At 36.2% G+C, this 14,388-nt stretch overlaps 1 protein-coding gene across 2 annotated transcripts in view; it reads right to left on the reverse strand.

The window, feature by feature from the left end:
* LOC124556650 overlaps positions 1 to 14,388 on the reverse strand; it is a 637,832-nt gene that overhangs the window by 83,419 nt on the left and 540,025 nt on the right. For both annotated transcript variants that reach the window (XM_047130615.1, XM_047130616.1), the window contains exon 19: positions 4,924 to 5,262. In XM_047130615.1, coding sequence (XP_046986571.1) covers positions 4,924 to 5,262 — 339 coding nt within the window. The remainder of the gene's footprint in view (positions 1 to 4,923; positions 5,263 to 14,388) is intronic.

Below are 14,388 nucleotides of genomic sequence, written 5' to 3' on the forward strand. Positions count from 1 at the left end.
CCCTACACATTTCCTTCCATTATTAAATTAACTATTTCGTGGTGCCTCATGGTAAGTGTCATCAGACTAACCCTTCTTTTAGACAGGTGGACACATTTGTGGAGTTCCCCAAGGAAGTATACTTGGACCATTCTTGTTTATAGTATATATTAATGATATAACACAGCCACAAAACTCCAAACTTGTGAACTATGCTGATTATACATCTTTTATTAGCTGGGGCTGTACAGAGCGGGCAGCATTCCAAAGCAACAAAGAGAACTTTGAAATGATCACAGAGTATCTAACAGTGAATAAGCTTACACTGAATAAGGACAAGACTGTAGTAATAAAGTTCTTACTACATTTTACTAATACTCATACTCAATCACGCTTACACTGAATAAGGACAAGACTGTAGTAATAAAGTTCTTACTACATTTTACTAATACTCATACTCAATCACTTTCTACAGTTGAAACATCTGACAAACATAAGTTTTTAGGCATATTGATTGATGAACATCTCACTTGGAAAGAGCATATCAGCTCCACCTGTAAAAAGGTTTCTAGTAATATTTACTTACTAAAACATCTTGCCCTTGCCCTTAAACAAGTGTATTATGGGTTAATACACTCACATCTGCAATGTGGGATCGAGATCTGGGGTGGGGCACCCACTGTCTATATGGATCACATTTTCAGGCTTCGAAAGAGAGCAGTTAGGATAATTGCTAATATAAGCAAACGCCAGTCCTGTAGGTACTATTTCAAAAATTATAAATTACTGACTGTTTACTCATTGTATGTAGTGAAGACCATAATGTTTGTAAAAGAGAATGAGGAAAATAGTGTAAAGATCAGTGACACCCATAATTACAATACTCGAGCCAAAAGTGACTATCATAGGATACGGACTAACAAGAAAGCTACAGACCACAGTCCATATGTAACTGGGAGACAATTCTATAATAAGTTGCAAAAAAATATAAAGCAACTCCAAGGCAATCTTTTTAAGGGCAAGATGAAAAATTTGTTAATAGAAAGATGTTTATACTCATTAAAAGAATTCTGAGCTGCAGTACTGTTAGTTTATTCTTTTACATACTGCAGTATATTAGTGGTGGTATTGTTATAATTGGCTAATTGATGTATATAATCATTATATGTATGGAGTGATATATAATGTGCTAATGTGTTTATAACATTATTGCATGGAATGATATACAATGTGCTACTTGATGTATATATTCATTCTTGGAATAACATGATATTGATACAATTGTGCAAAAAATGACAATGTCCATGACTGTAAAGTTAACATGGACAAATAAACATTATTATTATTATTATTATTTATTTATTTCCTTTTTCTCCAATTTTATTCAGTAGCTTATCATTACTTATCTGATCGATTAATCTTATCTTCAACATTATTCTTTAGCACAACATTTCAGAAGGTTTCATTCCCTTCTTGTCAGTACTGATTATCATCCACATTTTCCTTCCATATAAATTATTCCATAACATCTGCAAAATATCCATATATGACTGCTCCAAATTCAAAATGTTTTCCAGGCACAAATATGCTTAGATACTGGAATAGGTGAAATTCAGAGGATGCCAAATCTGATGAACTGGGTGCTTATTTCAATAATTTGCACTTAAATTCAGCAACTTTCCCATGGCCAAAGCACCTTCACAAGTAGACACACTGTTCAAAGGAAAAGGATTTTTTTTTACTTTGCAACAAGGTCCTCTTCTCAGGCTTTTTGATAATCAGTTGATCCATAAGACTTATTTAGCATTTGCCAATTATAGCTTTAACCTTTACAAGATAATTAATAAGAATAATTATGTTTATTGCCCAGGATATGCTGACCATAACATTTACGCAGATGAGACTTATTACATATTTTTGGTGCGAGGCTAGTACTTTGAGTGCTTTGACCATTGTGGACAGCTCCTCATTCTGCATGAAAGTAAACCTCTCAAAAAATCAGTCCCCACCTGGAAGGGTTAATGACTAGAGACTCACTGGAATCTGTAAACATAAAGTGCTGCAGATGGATTGGAGCCCAGTATGAGGTTAACACTAAATTTTATTTATTCATAAATGAATTCTCATCCTTCTTTGAAGAAGATTTTCAGAAACGGTTTGTTATAAACAATACTTTGACAACCCTGAACAAAGCTTGGATCACAGAAGTAATTAAACAATCACACAAACTTTGTATCTAAGCCCACAACAAAAATTGGTCACTATAAAATGTGCTGTAAGAACTTAAAGAAGTTGATGCAAAAAAATCAGAAGCATTATATTACGAACAAGAAAATGACGACTCTAATAATAAATGGAAGACTAGTTGACACATTGTTAGGAGGGAGATGGACAGGAACAGAAGAACTTTAGAAGACTTCACAATCAAACATGAAGGAAATCTTGTATGCAATCCTGAAAAACATATCATTTTGATGATCAAGCAGCTGCAACCCAAATTCCACATGGTGAATATAATCATTTACACTGGCTGTTAAAATACTTTTATTAAAAATCACTACTGCTTTCACATCAGTAGAGACAATGTTTTTAAAAATCTATCACCTGATCATGCACCTCTACTCTTGTGAAATGGATAGCGACTATTTACTAAAAGTATTTTTAACCTCCAGTGCAGAAGATTTTATTCACTAATCCTGGAAACATAGCTAATACTTATAATCATGGCTCAATACAGTCAGTGAACACAATGTTTCCTGATGGAATCTCACATGATAGCCAATATTTTAAGCACACACTACTTGTCAGTATCAGAACAAATATGCTTCAAGGGCTTTGTTTATGAAATCTTGAGTCTTATGCAAAATACTATCACCAAAAATATCAGTAAAAGTCATATTAGCTCTATCATAGTACCTGTAATTGAAAGAACAATCATCTCTCTGAAGAATAAAAATTCCACTGGAGTAGATGATATTTCTAGCAATTTGTTGAAACACTGCTGTGCTTCTGTAAGCAAGGAACTGTGCCTGACAGACTCAAATATGCTCTTGTGGAACCCTTCTTCAAGAAAGGTAAAAAATCGAAGTTACAAATTACATGCAAATTTCTCTCCTGGCTGCGTTTTAGAAGATACTAGAAAAGCTCATGTACACAAGAATTTTGCAACATTTAGATATATTTAAAAATCTCAGCAAAAGACAGTTTGGTTTCTGAAAGTATATGTCAACTAAACAAACCATCTATGTTTTATAAAAAAAGTTCTGAAGTCTTTAAATGAGAAAATGGTGACAGCAGGATTATTTTATGATTTATCAAAATTCTTTGACACTGTGAACCATCAAATACTATTAACAAAGCTAACCTTTTATGAATAAGTGATGTATCAAATAGATGGCTACAGTCATACCTCAAAAGTAGGAAGCGGAAAGAAGTATTAAACAGCATGGTGATATGTTTCATCAGAATGAAGAATCATCAAGTATGGAGTATCACAAGGATGCATTCTTGGTTGTTTAATGTTCCTGACATTTATCAGTTACTTACCACAATGTACAAAGCTACAGTTTTAACATGTTTTCAGATGACACCAACATTATGATTGATTGTTATACATGTGAAAATCTTCAAGGATCTATTAATAATATTGTCATTGATTTAGTAAATGGTTTAGTGTCAGTGAGCTCTCATTGAATGTTAATAAAATTAACTATATTCAGTTGAATGTAACTGCCAAAACAGAGGAAGAACTATGTGCCACAAAGACAACAGAAAGTTGTGTGAATGAATGTGTGGGTGTTTCTCTTTCTTTTCCTGATGGGGGCTGGGGCCAAAAGCTATAATCTAAATGTCTTTTATTTGTGCATGTCAGCTACTTTACATGTCATCTTTATGTTAAGTAGCAATCTATCTTTTCCTTACATTGGAGATCATTCAATAATATTTTGTTGCAAATGGAGTCCAACAAGCAGACATATTTAAGCTAAAAAGCATAATACTTGTTTATTAATAATAAAAAGTGATTCCTTTGGGGCTGTCAAGACATCTCACAAATAATATAGAATGCTTTTGCATAAATTGGGTTGACTTTACATTTTATTTTTTTACACATATGGAGCAAATAGATATTATGATGGTATTAAGATAACACATAATGTTTTTGTGATGTAATTCTTAAATTTGCTTGTGGTGGCCTGTGCAAGAATTCATACAATTTTTTGATTGTGATGCATTAGCATCACATATGCAGATTATTGAAAATATAATTTATAGTGGCAGAAGTTACACTTGTTTATCTCAATTTAATTGTAGGCTAGTAATAAGTTAATCTATAATTTCAAATAATGTTGATATAAGGTGGCATGTTAATGATTAATATATTATGATGTTGTATTGTTTTGATTTGAGATTTTACGAAAAATATTGTATAAGTATGATTTGGAAAATGGCTTCAATGTATGCCAAAATGATATTATCAGTTGTAGCTTTGAAATAAAGGTTGCAGCAAAAATTAAATATTCATACATTACTGGTACTAGTACTTGGCAAATTTAAAGAACTTAAGATTTTTCACTACTTACATTTGTAATTTAGACGTATTAGACAACGTAAGCCTTCCATATTATGTAAGAAAGGAGAATAATTACTTAGGAAATAATAATAATCAAATATCTTATGTTTTGGTTGAGGTTTATCAATAAATTATGCAATAAGGGTTATTGGAAGAGACCATTTCATTATGCTTTACATGTTTCAGATAGTTATATTTTTGTAGGTGCTGTATCAATAAAATTTTAAGTGCTACAAATTATTATTTTAATGAGCTGAAATATCTGTTTATTGTATATTAATTGGTAGTATAGTTTCAAAAGAGAATAATAGCTAATATTTAAATATTTTCATTGCACCATTGTTATAGTATTTGCCAGTTAGTCATATACTTACATTTTCAAGTTCAAAGGAGGCTGTGTATCTACGAAGTATGCCCATTGAAACTGATGATCTGTAGCAGGCTTCTGTGAGAGGTGTTTGATTTCCCCATTCCAGTTTCAGCTCCTGTTTCTCAATAGCACATTGTGAATGGGGCCAAGCATCAGCATTTCTTGCCACAAGAAACTCGCCACTTAAATTTAATTTTAAAGTTAAATCATGATCTGAACATCCCATGCTACCATGGGTTCCAAAAATCACTTTGAAGTGACCAGTGATGTTTTCTGATGGGCTAGTTAGTAGAAGCTGATGTGCGTTTACAGCTGGAGCTAGAATTTCGCCATCAATACAAACCTGTTGAAACAAAACATAAAATGAGACATATATGGATGACGTTTTCTGTGCATAGATACTTTTCTGTTGAGTACTCTGACCTGGACCTTGAGCTACAACATAACAGTGCACTGGGACAAGGATCCTTGTAATCATAGTTCCAGTACCAATCTTACTGCAACAAAATATGAGTGATGGTCAATAACCTAAAGAATAATAGCCTAGTTAAAGCAACCATATGCTACAGATACAGTTTTTTACACTTTGGTAGTAATTCCATGATACTTAGAAGGTCTACATTACTTTATGGATGGCAGCAACTTTTAGTTGCTTGAAGTATGAAACCAATACCCTCCTTTTCATAGTCAGTCAGCTTTGTCATTAGTACTATCTGTGTTTAAAGTATGACCTAGGTGTAACTTATGTTAACTTCCCCCATAAATAGTCTTACTACGTATTCTCAGAAATGGTGTCTAATAGTTGTAAACCTACTGCAGTTTTACTCACACAGTGATGGCACATTGATGTAAAGATGGAAAACAAGTAATAAATGAAATGTGTATTTTATATTTAGTTTTATGTTGGTATATAATTTTAGTAAAAAATGCTTTGTACATGAACTGTATTTTGTATTACTATACTACATTGTATGGGGGCTTGTTTTTCAATTTCCTATTACATAATTGTTAATTGTCATCCTTTGCTCGCAACAAAACCAACCAATAAGGTCAAATCCTATTTCATAATTCTGTAAATGTTGACTAAGTAGCATTCCCTTAAAACTAATTCTATTATACTTATTGTATGGCATGAACATGTTAATGTATGTAATGTATTATGTCATCCATATATCACAAATTGTCCAGTTTTTATCTGTTGGTGCAGGCAGCCATCCATGACAATTTACAGCATACTGTTTCTTTTGTATTCAATTTGTGTGAACTTTGCAGCTATGATTACTTAGTATATACTACTTTGATGTTACATTTCTTCAGTTCATTCCAATGTTAAAGAAAGTATGTCCCTGCTACATTAGTTGTAACTGACGTCAGCCAGTGTAAACCATGATCTGGTGGCAACTCTCAGCACTAGGTTTCGTTATGCTCCAAATCCAGATGTCAATCACTCTGTTACTGCCACTGCCACTGTAGCATCCGAAATGTGAAATAATTTGGGTGGAGGTCACGGTTAAAGCAGGCTCAGACATAGTAATTGGATGTCTCGTGGTAATAACATATTAGACCATCTGGTGACAAACAGACCCGAACTATTTGAAACAGTTAACGCAGAACAGGGAATCAGTGATCATAAAGTGGTTAATGCATCGATGATTTCAGCCGTAAATAGAAATATTAAAAAAGGTAGGAAGATTTTTCTGTTTAGCAAAAGTGACAAAAAGCAGATTACAGAGTACCTGACAGCTCAACACAAAAGTTTTGTCTCAAGTACAGATAGTGTTGAGGATCAGTGGACAAAGTTCAAAACCATCGTACAAAATGCGTCAGATGAGTATGTGCCAAGCAAGATCGCAAGAGATGGAAAAGAGCCACTGTGGTACAACAACTGTGTTAGAAAACTGCTGCGGAAGCAAAGGGAACTTCACAGCAAACATAAACATAGCCAAAGCCTTGCAGACAAACAAAAATTATGTGAAGCTAAATGTAGTGTGAGGAGGGCTATGCGAGAGGCGTTCAGTGAATTTGAAAGTAAAGTTCTATATACTGAAAAATCCTAAGAAATTTTGGTCTTATGTCAAAGCGGTAGGTGGATCAAAACAAAATGTCCAGACACTCTGTGACCAAAAAGGTACTGAAACAGAGGATGACAGACTAAAGGCCGAAATACTAAATGTCTTTTTCCAAAGCTGTTTCACAGAGGAAGACTGCACTGTAGTTCCTTCTCTAGATTGTCACACAGATGACAAAATGGTAGATATCGAAATAGATGACAGAGGGATAGAGAAACAATTGAAATCGCTCAAAAGCAGAAAGGCCACTGGACCTGATGGGATACCAGTTTGATTTTACACAGAGTATGTGAAGGAACTTGCCCCCCCTTCTTGCAGCGGTGTACCGTAAGTCTCTAGAAGAGCATAGCATTCCAAAGGATTGGAAAAGGGCACAGGTCATCTCCGTTTTCAAGAAGGGACGTTGAACAGATGTGCAGAACTATAGACCTATATCTCTAACGTCGATCAGTTGTAGAATTTAGGAACATGTATTATGTTTGAGTATAATGACTTTTCTGGAGACTAGAAATCTACTCTGTAGGAATCAGCATGGGTTTCGAAAAAGACAGTCGTGTGAAACCCAGCTCGCACTATTCGTCCACTAGACTCAGAGGTCCATAGACATGGGTTCACAGGTAGATGCCGTGTTCCGTGACTTCCGCAAGGCGTTCGATACAGTTCCCCACAGTCGTTTAATGAACAAAGTAAGAGCATATGAACTATCAGACCAATTGTGTGATTGGATTCAAGAGTTCCTAGATAACAGAACGCAGCATTTCATTCTCAATGGAGAGAAGTCTTCCAAAGTAAGAGCGATTTCAGGTGTGCCGCAGGGGAGTGACATAGGACAGTTGCTATTCACAATATACGTAAATGACCTTGTGGATGACATCGGAAGTTCACTGAGGCTTTTTGCAGATGATGCTTTGGTGTATCAAGAGGTTGTAACAATGGAAAATTGTACTGAAATGCAGGAGGATCTGCAGCGAATTGACGCATGGTGCAGGGAATGGCAATTGAATCTCAATGTAGACAAGTGTAATGTGCTGCGAATACATAGAAGGATAGATCCCTTATCATTTAGCTACAAAATAGCAGGTCAGAAACTGGAAGCAGTTAATTCCATAAATTATCTGGAAGTACGCATTAGGAGTGATTTAAAATGGAATGATCATATAAAGTTGATCGTTGGTAAAGCGGATGCCAGACTGAGATTCATTTGAAGAATCCTAAGGTAATGCAATCCGAAAACAAAGGAAGTAGGTTACAGTACGCTTGTTCGCCCACTGCTTGAATACTGCTCAGCAGTGTGGGATCCGTACCAGATAGTGTTGATAGAAGAGATAGAGAAGATCCAGCGGAGAGCAGCGCACTTTGTTACAGGATCATTTAGTAATCGCGAAAGTGTTATGGAGATGATAGATAAACTCCGGTGGAAGACTCTGCAGGAGAGATGCTCAGTAGCTCAGTACGGGCTTTTGTTAAAGTTTCGGGAACATACCTTCACCGAAGAGTCAAGCAGTATATTGCTCCCTCCTACGTATATCTCGCGAAGAGACCATGAGGATAAAATCAGAGAGATTAGAGCCCACACAGAAGCATACCAAAAATCCTTTCCATGAACAATATGAGACTGAAATAGAAGGGAGAACCGATAGAGGTACTCAAGGTACCCTCCGCCACACACCGTCAGGTGGCTTGCGGAGTATGGATGTAGATGTAGATGTAGAAACCATGAAGCAGCAAGATCTATACTTTTATCTTGTTTGTGTCATGTGTACTTAAAGTTGAACATACTTTATGACAGAACACCTGACATGCCACTATAATGCCTCAACTTTTTTATGGTACGTTTTTGTTTTAAAATTTTTACTTGTTAGAGGCATTCATTATTATATGTTGACTTTGGATTATATCCATTCATATGAGCAGAATTTAAAAGAATTGTTATTTTACAACATATTGTATAGTACTCATGTGACAGAGTGGTGTAAGCATTGTATGATGTACTACCACTGCCCAGTTTTAAATTATTTGTCACTGAGCCATTCTGTATGCCCTACTACATTTTTTTAGTTTTTGACTATAGGCATGTAACCTCAACTTATTTTGTTTTCAGGGATCATATGATGACAGTTTATATAGCTGAAACTAGTAATCCAGTAATTGTGTTAACATAGTGTTCTTGGAAAATAAACTGGTTTTCAAAAGAAAACTGCAGTACAAAATTACAGCTCACTTCCTGCACTGAATGATCTTGTCAGGTAACCATTCAGTGCAATTATTGTCTTCCAGTAAAAGTATCGTTTCTGTTCACCTCATTGCATATTCCTTCTAATTACCTCCTATACTGCAGTGTACTGTACTGTATAAGTTTTTCAATGTATGATACAAGTTTCATTGGGCTATGTTACTTGGCAGTGACAAAGCATGTGAAAGTAACTTTTGTCCTTAAGTTTTTCCTACCAGTGTATATTGCAGATTTAATACACCTTCCAGGTAATAATTAATGTCACATGCAGGACACTGGTTAAGTAAAAATTAATTTTACAACTTTTCATTTAATTAACATACATCACAGTGATATTTAGTGCCATTTTGATTGCATCATTTGTTTTAACTCTTAACCTTGTGTAATTGTGCAGTATTTTGTTAAATTTTGTTTCCCTTCTCATTAGGTACCTGATAAACTTTTAGTTTTAAATTTATTAATATGTGTCCCTTAACCATAAATGGTCTTTTATATACATGAGGATGCTCATAGCCTCACTGTTGAGTGCCCTTAAACCACCCACCCACCCACCCACCCACCCACTCACTCACCCACTCACCCACCCACCCACCCACTCACTCACTCACACACTCACTCACTCCCTCTCTCTCTCCCTCTCTCCCCCCCTCTCCCCCCCCCCTCTCTCTCTAAATAAATGGTGCACTAAATCACAAATGCGTCAGTTATAATGCAAGCTCAGTGGCTCAAGAGATAACAGTTCATGTTATCATACTGACTGAGGACAGAAATTATTGCACATCTGATGCTGGTGAGAAATGGGGGGTACTGTTCAGGATGGCTAGGCACTGGTGGAGAGACTGTGTTGAAACAGGACATATCAGACAAAAATAGTGGGAGTGGGTGACTCTGTGCATTCACAGAGAAAGATGACTGACATACTATTGACAACATATGTGCCCCTGTCAACAGGGAGAGTTCTGTTTCCTGACAGTACTGGAACTGTGGGAAGAAGGCTGGAAGATAATGGGCTTTTATGCTGAAGAGCTGCTATAAAACAATGCTTGACTGTTTATCATAAGAATATGCTGACTTTGACTTGAGCAGAGTCATATTTTCTGATGAAAATATATTTTCTTCTGTTATCAGTTTTGCAGTTCAGGTGAGATATAAATAAATTGATTGTGTATAGTATCGTAAATGCAATTGTATTTTATAAAAATAGCTTTACATTATTGTAGTGCAGAACATGCATGAATGCATGATAAAAAATATCTTTTGTGTTTTAGGGCTAAATTTGTTTGAGCTTGGATTTGTTAAATGAATGTCTTTGTTGAATTTGTGAGCAGTTTTGTTAATAGGTGAACAGTTTTAATATTACTAGGAGTACCAGCCATTTGAAGAGCATTTTGATTTGAAGAATCTCATCCAAAAAGAGAGAATTGGATGCTTTTCTGTTGGAATTTGGGACTACATCTTGGCTCAGGGACAGGGTCCCTGTAAAAAACTGATGGTCTTCTTATTGGAAAGGCATATGTTAATATTCTAGAATACATAATGAAGCCAAGAGTTGAGCTGCTGTATCATCAGGGAGACATCTGTTTCCTGCAGGTACGAAGAGCAAATAGCGCAAAAGTTTGTTTCATAGTTTTCATTCATTCATATCCTAAAGGCTACTGCTTGTCAAAGCTACCACTTTACTCCATCATTTGGTGTTCTCTTAATGCCACCTACATAGTTGATGCACTCTGTTCTAGTCATGATGACCTGAAAGCACAGTTTCCTTTGTCACCCTAATAGTTTCAAGCCCCATATGTTTTCACTAGATTCGTTGATGAGGATGGTGATGTGTCTAAAGATGTATCAAATGAATTGCATCTTCTGTATTTTTATTTTGTCCACTAGCTTTTTCCCCACAGCTCTGCCTGTGTATGCATTCAACACAGATGTTGAATACACCTTGTACTCCTCCTCTCTGCGACCACCTCTTCTCCCTCTGTCTGTTCATCTCATTCTTCTCCCACTCTCTTTGTCTATTCTGTTGACCTCTCTCTCTGCACATATCTACCTCCCCCCTTCCTCCGATCATATCCTCCTCCCCCACTCTCTTTCATCTCCGACTCCCTCTCTTCCTTTTCCACCTACCCAACAGCCCTCAACACCTTCCACCTGCCTCGTGCCTCTCCCCCTCCTCCCCTGTCTCTGTGCATTTCCCCCTCCTCCTCACTCTGTCCGCCAGCTCCGCTATCCATCGCAACCTGTCCCCAATCATCCTCATTGGCACGTGTAGCCCCTGCGATACAATTCAATAAAGTAGGAAAGTACTACTCTGACAACACACCTATCATGCAAGCCATGCTACATATCAGGGGCTTGAAAATCATTTATTTGCTCCTGATGTGCAGGCCACCATGCAAAGCACAATGATAAATCAGGCTTATGCTACTTCAACGCAACATGCCTGTCATACAGTGCAGCCCACATGTTGGGTCCTGAAAACCTGTTTATTTATATTTCCTTTGCTTCCTGTAGTGCTTTGAGATATTTGTTATTATTTCCATCCTTATTTTTCTGTTCTATTTCTCCTGTATGTAAATTACTGTAGCTACCAGAGAATTCTCTGCCTGATTCCATTTTTCATAGACAAGTGAATCCCATACAACTGATTTTGCATTGTATTTATATATTTCATCTTTGATATGTTAATTTGTTGGAATGTCTTAGTCGTAAATGCTTGTTTTGTTGTTTCTTCTGTTTATTTGTATTGAGCATCTATTATCTGTGACTATAGGCCTACTTCTGTGATAGTCTGAACAGCTTGACACAGATAACTTTAGTACCTGATGTTTTTTTATCTATGCTGATATATTCACGATTTTCCTCAGTGCCATTAATTTAATGTTCTATTTTTTTTAGCTGTTACTTTGAATTTCCTCTTTTGTATTGAATTGAATAAAACCCCATTGTCCTTTTGCTGTTCTGAATTCATAACTATTATTATGTTGTCAGAAAATCTGATGCATTGTATTTTTTCATCACTGAAATAGATATTCATTGTTCTTTCTCGTATTAACATTGAATAAAAATAGTTTATAATTACATTACATTGCTGACAGTAGACATATTTGTCAAGTTTTCTTAAATAGTTCAAATTGTCCAATGTTCTACATATCTCAGTTCGATACCAAATTGTTTGTATCTAATTGAACTGTTCAGTCTTATTGTGGCATTTGGGCTATGACAGTCATCACATGATGGACTCAGTAAATGCCATTCTTAATAAGACTCTTCAATCTAGTCCACTCTGTTATGATAGGACTTGAGTTCTTAAATGCTACAGAAAATACTAATACAGAGTGCTGATTACTAACATGTTATTTAAAAATAAATGGATTAATTAAATAGATAATTTATTTACAGGACCACAGCCAATCCACCAAAGCAGAGCTTTTCAGGATTGGTTTCAAGGTCAAAACAGAATAAAACTAATGGTATTATGATCCACAGTCACCAGACCTCAACAAGATAGGTATAGAAACCATTGCTGTGTGGACCTACAAATGCAGGTGTCCTTTGAATGAACATAGAAAACCCTTAGTGGGAGATAAAACATCATTCTACACTACTGGAATCAATGCCATGATGTCTTGAAAATTTCTCGAGTATTCAGCCAGGTAGCGTCGTCCAAAAGGTGCGATATTTCGGCAGGCTGACTTCTTGCCATGGCAAGAAGTCGGATTGCCAAAATATCGCGCCTTTTGGATGACGCTACCTGGCTGAATACCCAAGAAATTTTCAAGATTTCTGTACGCCAGGAAAACCTCAGATCACAAATCAATGCCCTGATGCCTTTGAGAAATCTTTCGTACTGATTGTGGATGGGTCGGCTATTAGCAATATACCCTTACACAAAATCCATGCAATTAATCTTCTGATAAACAATCAAGTACTGCTTTATAGCAGCTCTTCAGCATTAAAGTCCATTACCTTTCAGTTTCCTTTCCACAAGTCTTTCACTGCCAGGAATTTGGGAAATCTCTCACAAAGCACAAAGATTGTGAAATGGTAGTCCACATGTATTGACCAACAGACCTCACTCATCTCTCTCACTCCATACAATGGCTGTGTGAGTGTGTGTTCACATTTGTGCATTGTATGAACAAGTACAATTAAGATTGAAAAGAAATGCAACAGTAAGATGGCATTCAATATCACCATGAAATATTTTAAATTTGTGGGGAGTTACCAAATTAATTTTTACTCAATCTGTGTCCAGCACAAAAAATTAATTAAATAATTGGAGGATATATTAAGCCCAATATATCTAGTGCAGGCAGTGCACTCTTGAGGTCATGACTTACGAAAAGTGCAGGAAAAAAAGTGTGCCATACCACTGCAGTGTGGTTATGATAACTAACCGAGGAACAATGCTACAGATGTTAAAATATAAACTGAGAAACATTGTCTTGGTTCAGTATACAGCAAGAAGACATCACTATCTGCATGTTCTTTGAGTAGCCAAAATGAGTTTCAATTGACAGATCAAATAGAGCAGGTGGGACTGCTATCATATTGTCAAGTAGAAGAAGGTGTAATTAGATGAGTGACAAACACTAACTTCACTTAAAGAAGGTTTATTCAGCACTTAAACATAGAAGAGCACTGAACAAACAGCCTCTGGCCATGACACATACAGGATATATACAGCTACAGAACATTAGAGTACAATGATTCTTGACAATTGTGGATACTTCTAGAATATAGAAATTAAAATTGTACAGTCCAGGTGAGTTTTGAACTCACAACCCTCGATGCAACAGTTTAGTATCATAACCACTACACAACAGTGACTGTGCTACTCAACTTCTTCTGAGACACTGCACCCTCCTTAAAAGAACAGCGTCTCATTGTTACATCATCCTAGTCTGGGAACAAGTCATCAGTCCTGCATACTCTGACTCCTGATGACTGATTCTCGCCCTGGCAGTGATCTTCTTAGAACTTCTTTTGCCACTATGCTACCTTTCTGCTTGTTGCCTGTTGCTGGAGCTTTGAATTGAGCCTGGGTTGCAGAATCCTTGCAGGGCCTCATTCAAAGGGTGTGGACCGTATCTCTGGTCTTTCATTGTCTTGTGTCGGAGTCAAAATCTTCAACTTCATAAGTAACATAAGACAACTGTCTTACAAC

The sequence above is a fragment of the Schistocerca americana genome, chromosome X, assembly GCF_021461395.2.
Source record: "Schistocerca americana isolate TAMUIC-IGC-003095 chromosome X, iqSchAmer2.1, whole genome shotgun sequence".
In the NCBI taxonomy this organism is placed as follows: domain Eukaryota; kingdom Metazoa; phylum Arthropoda; class Insecta; order Orthoptera; family Acrididae; genus Schistocerca; species Schistocerca americana.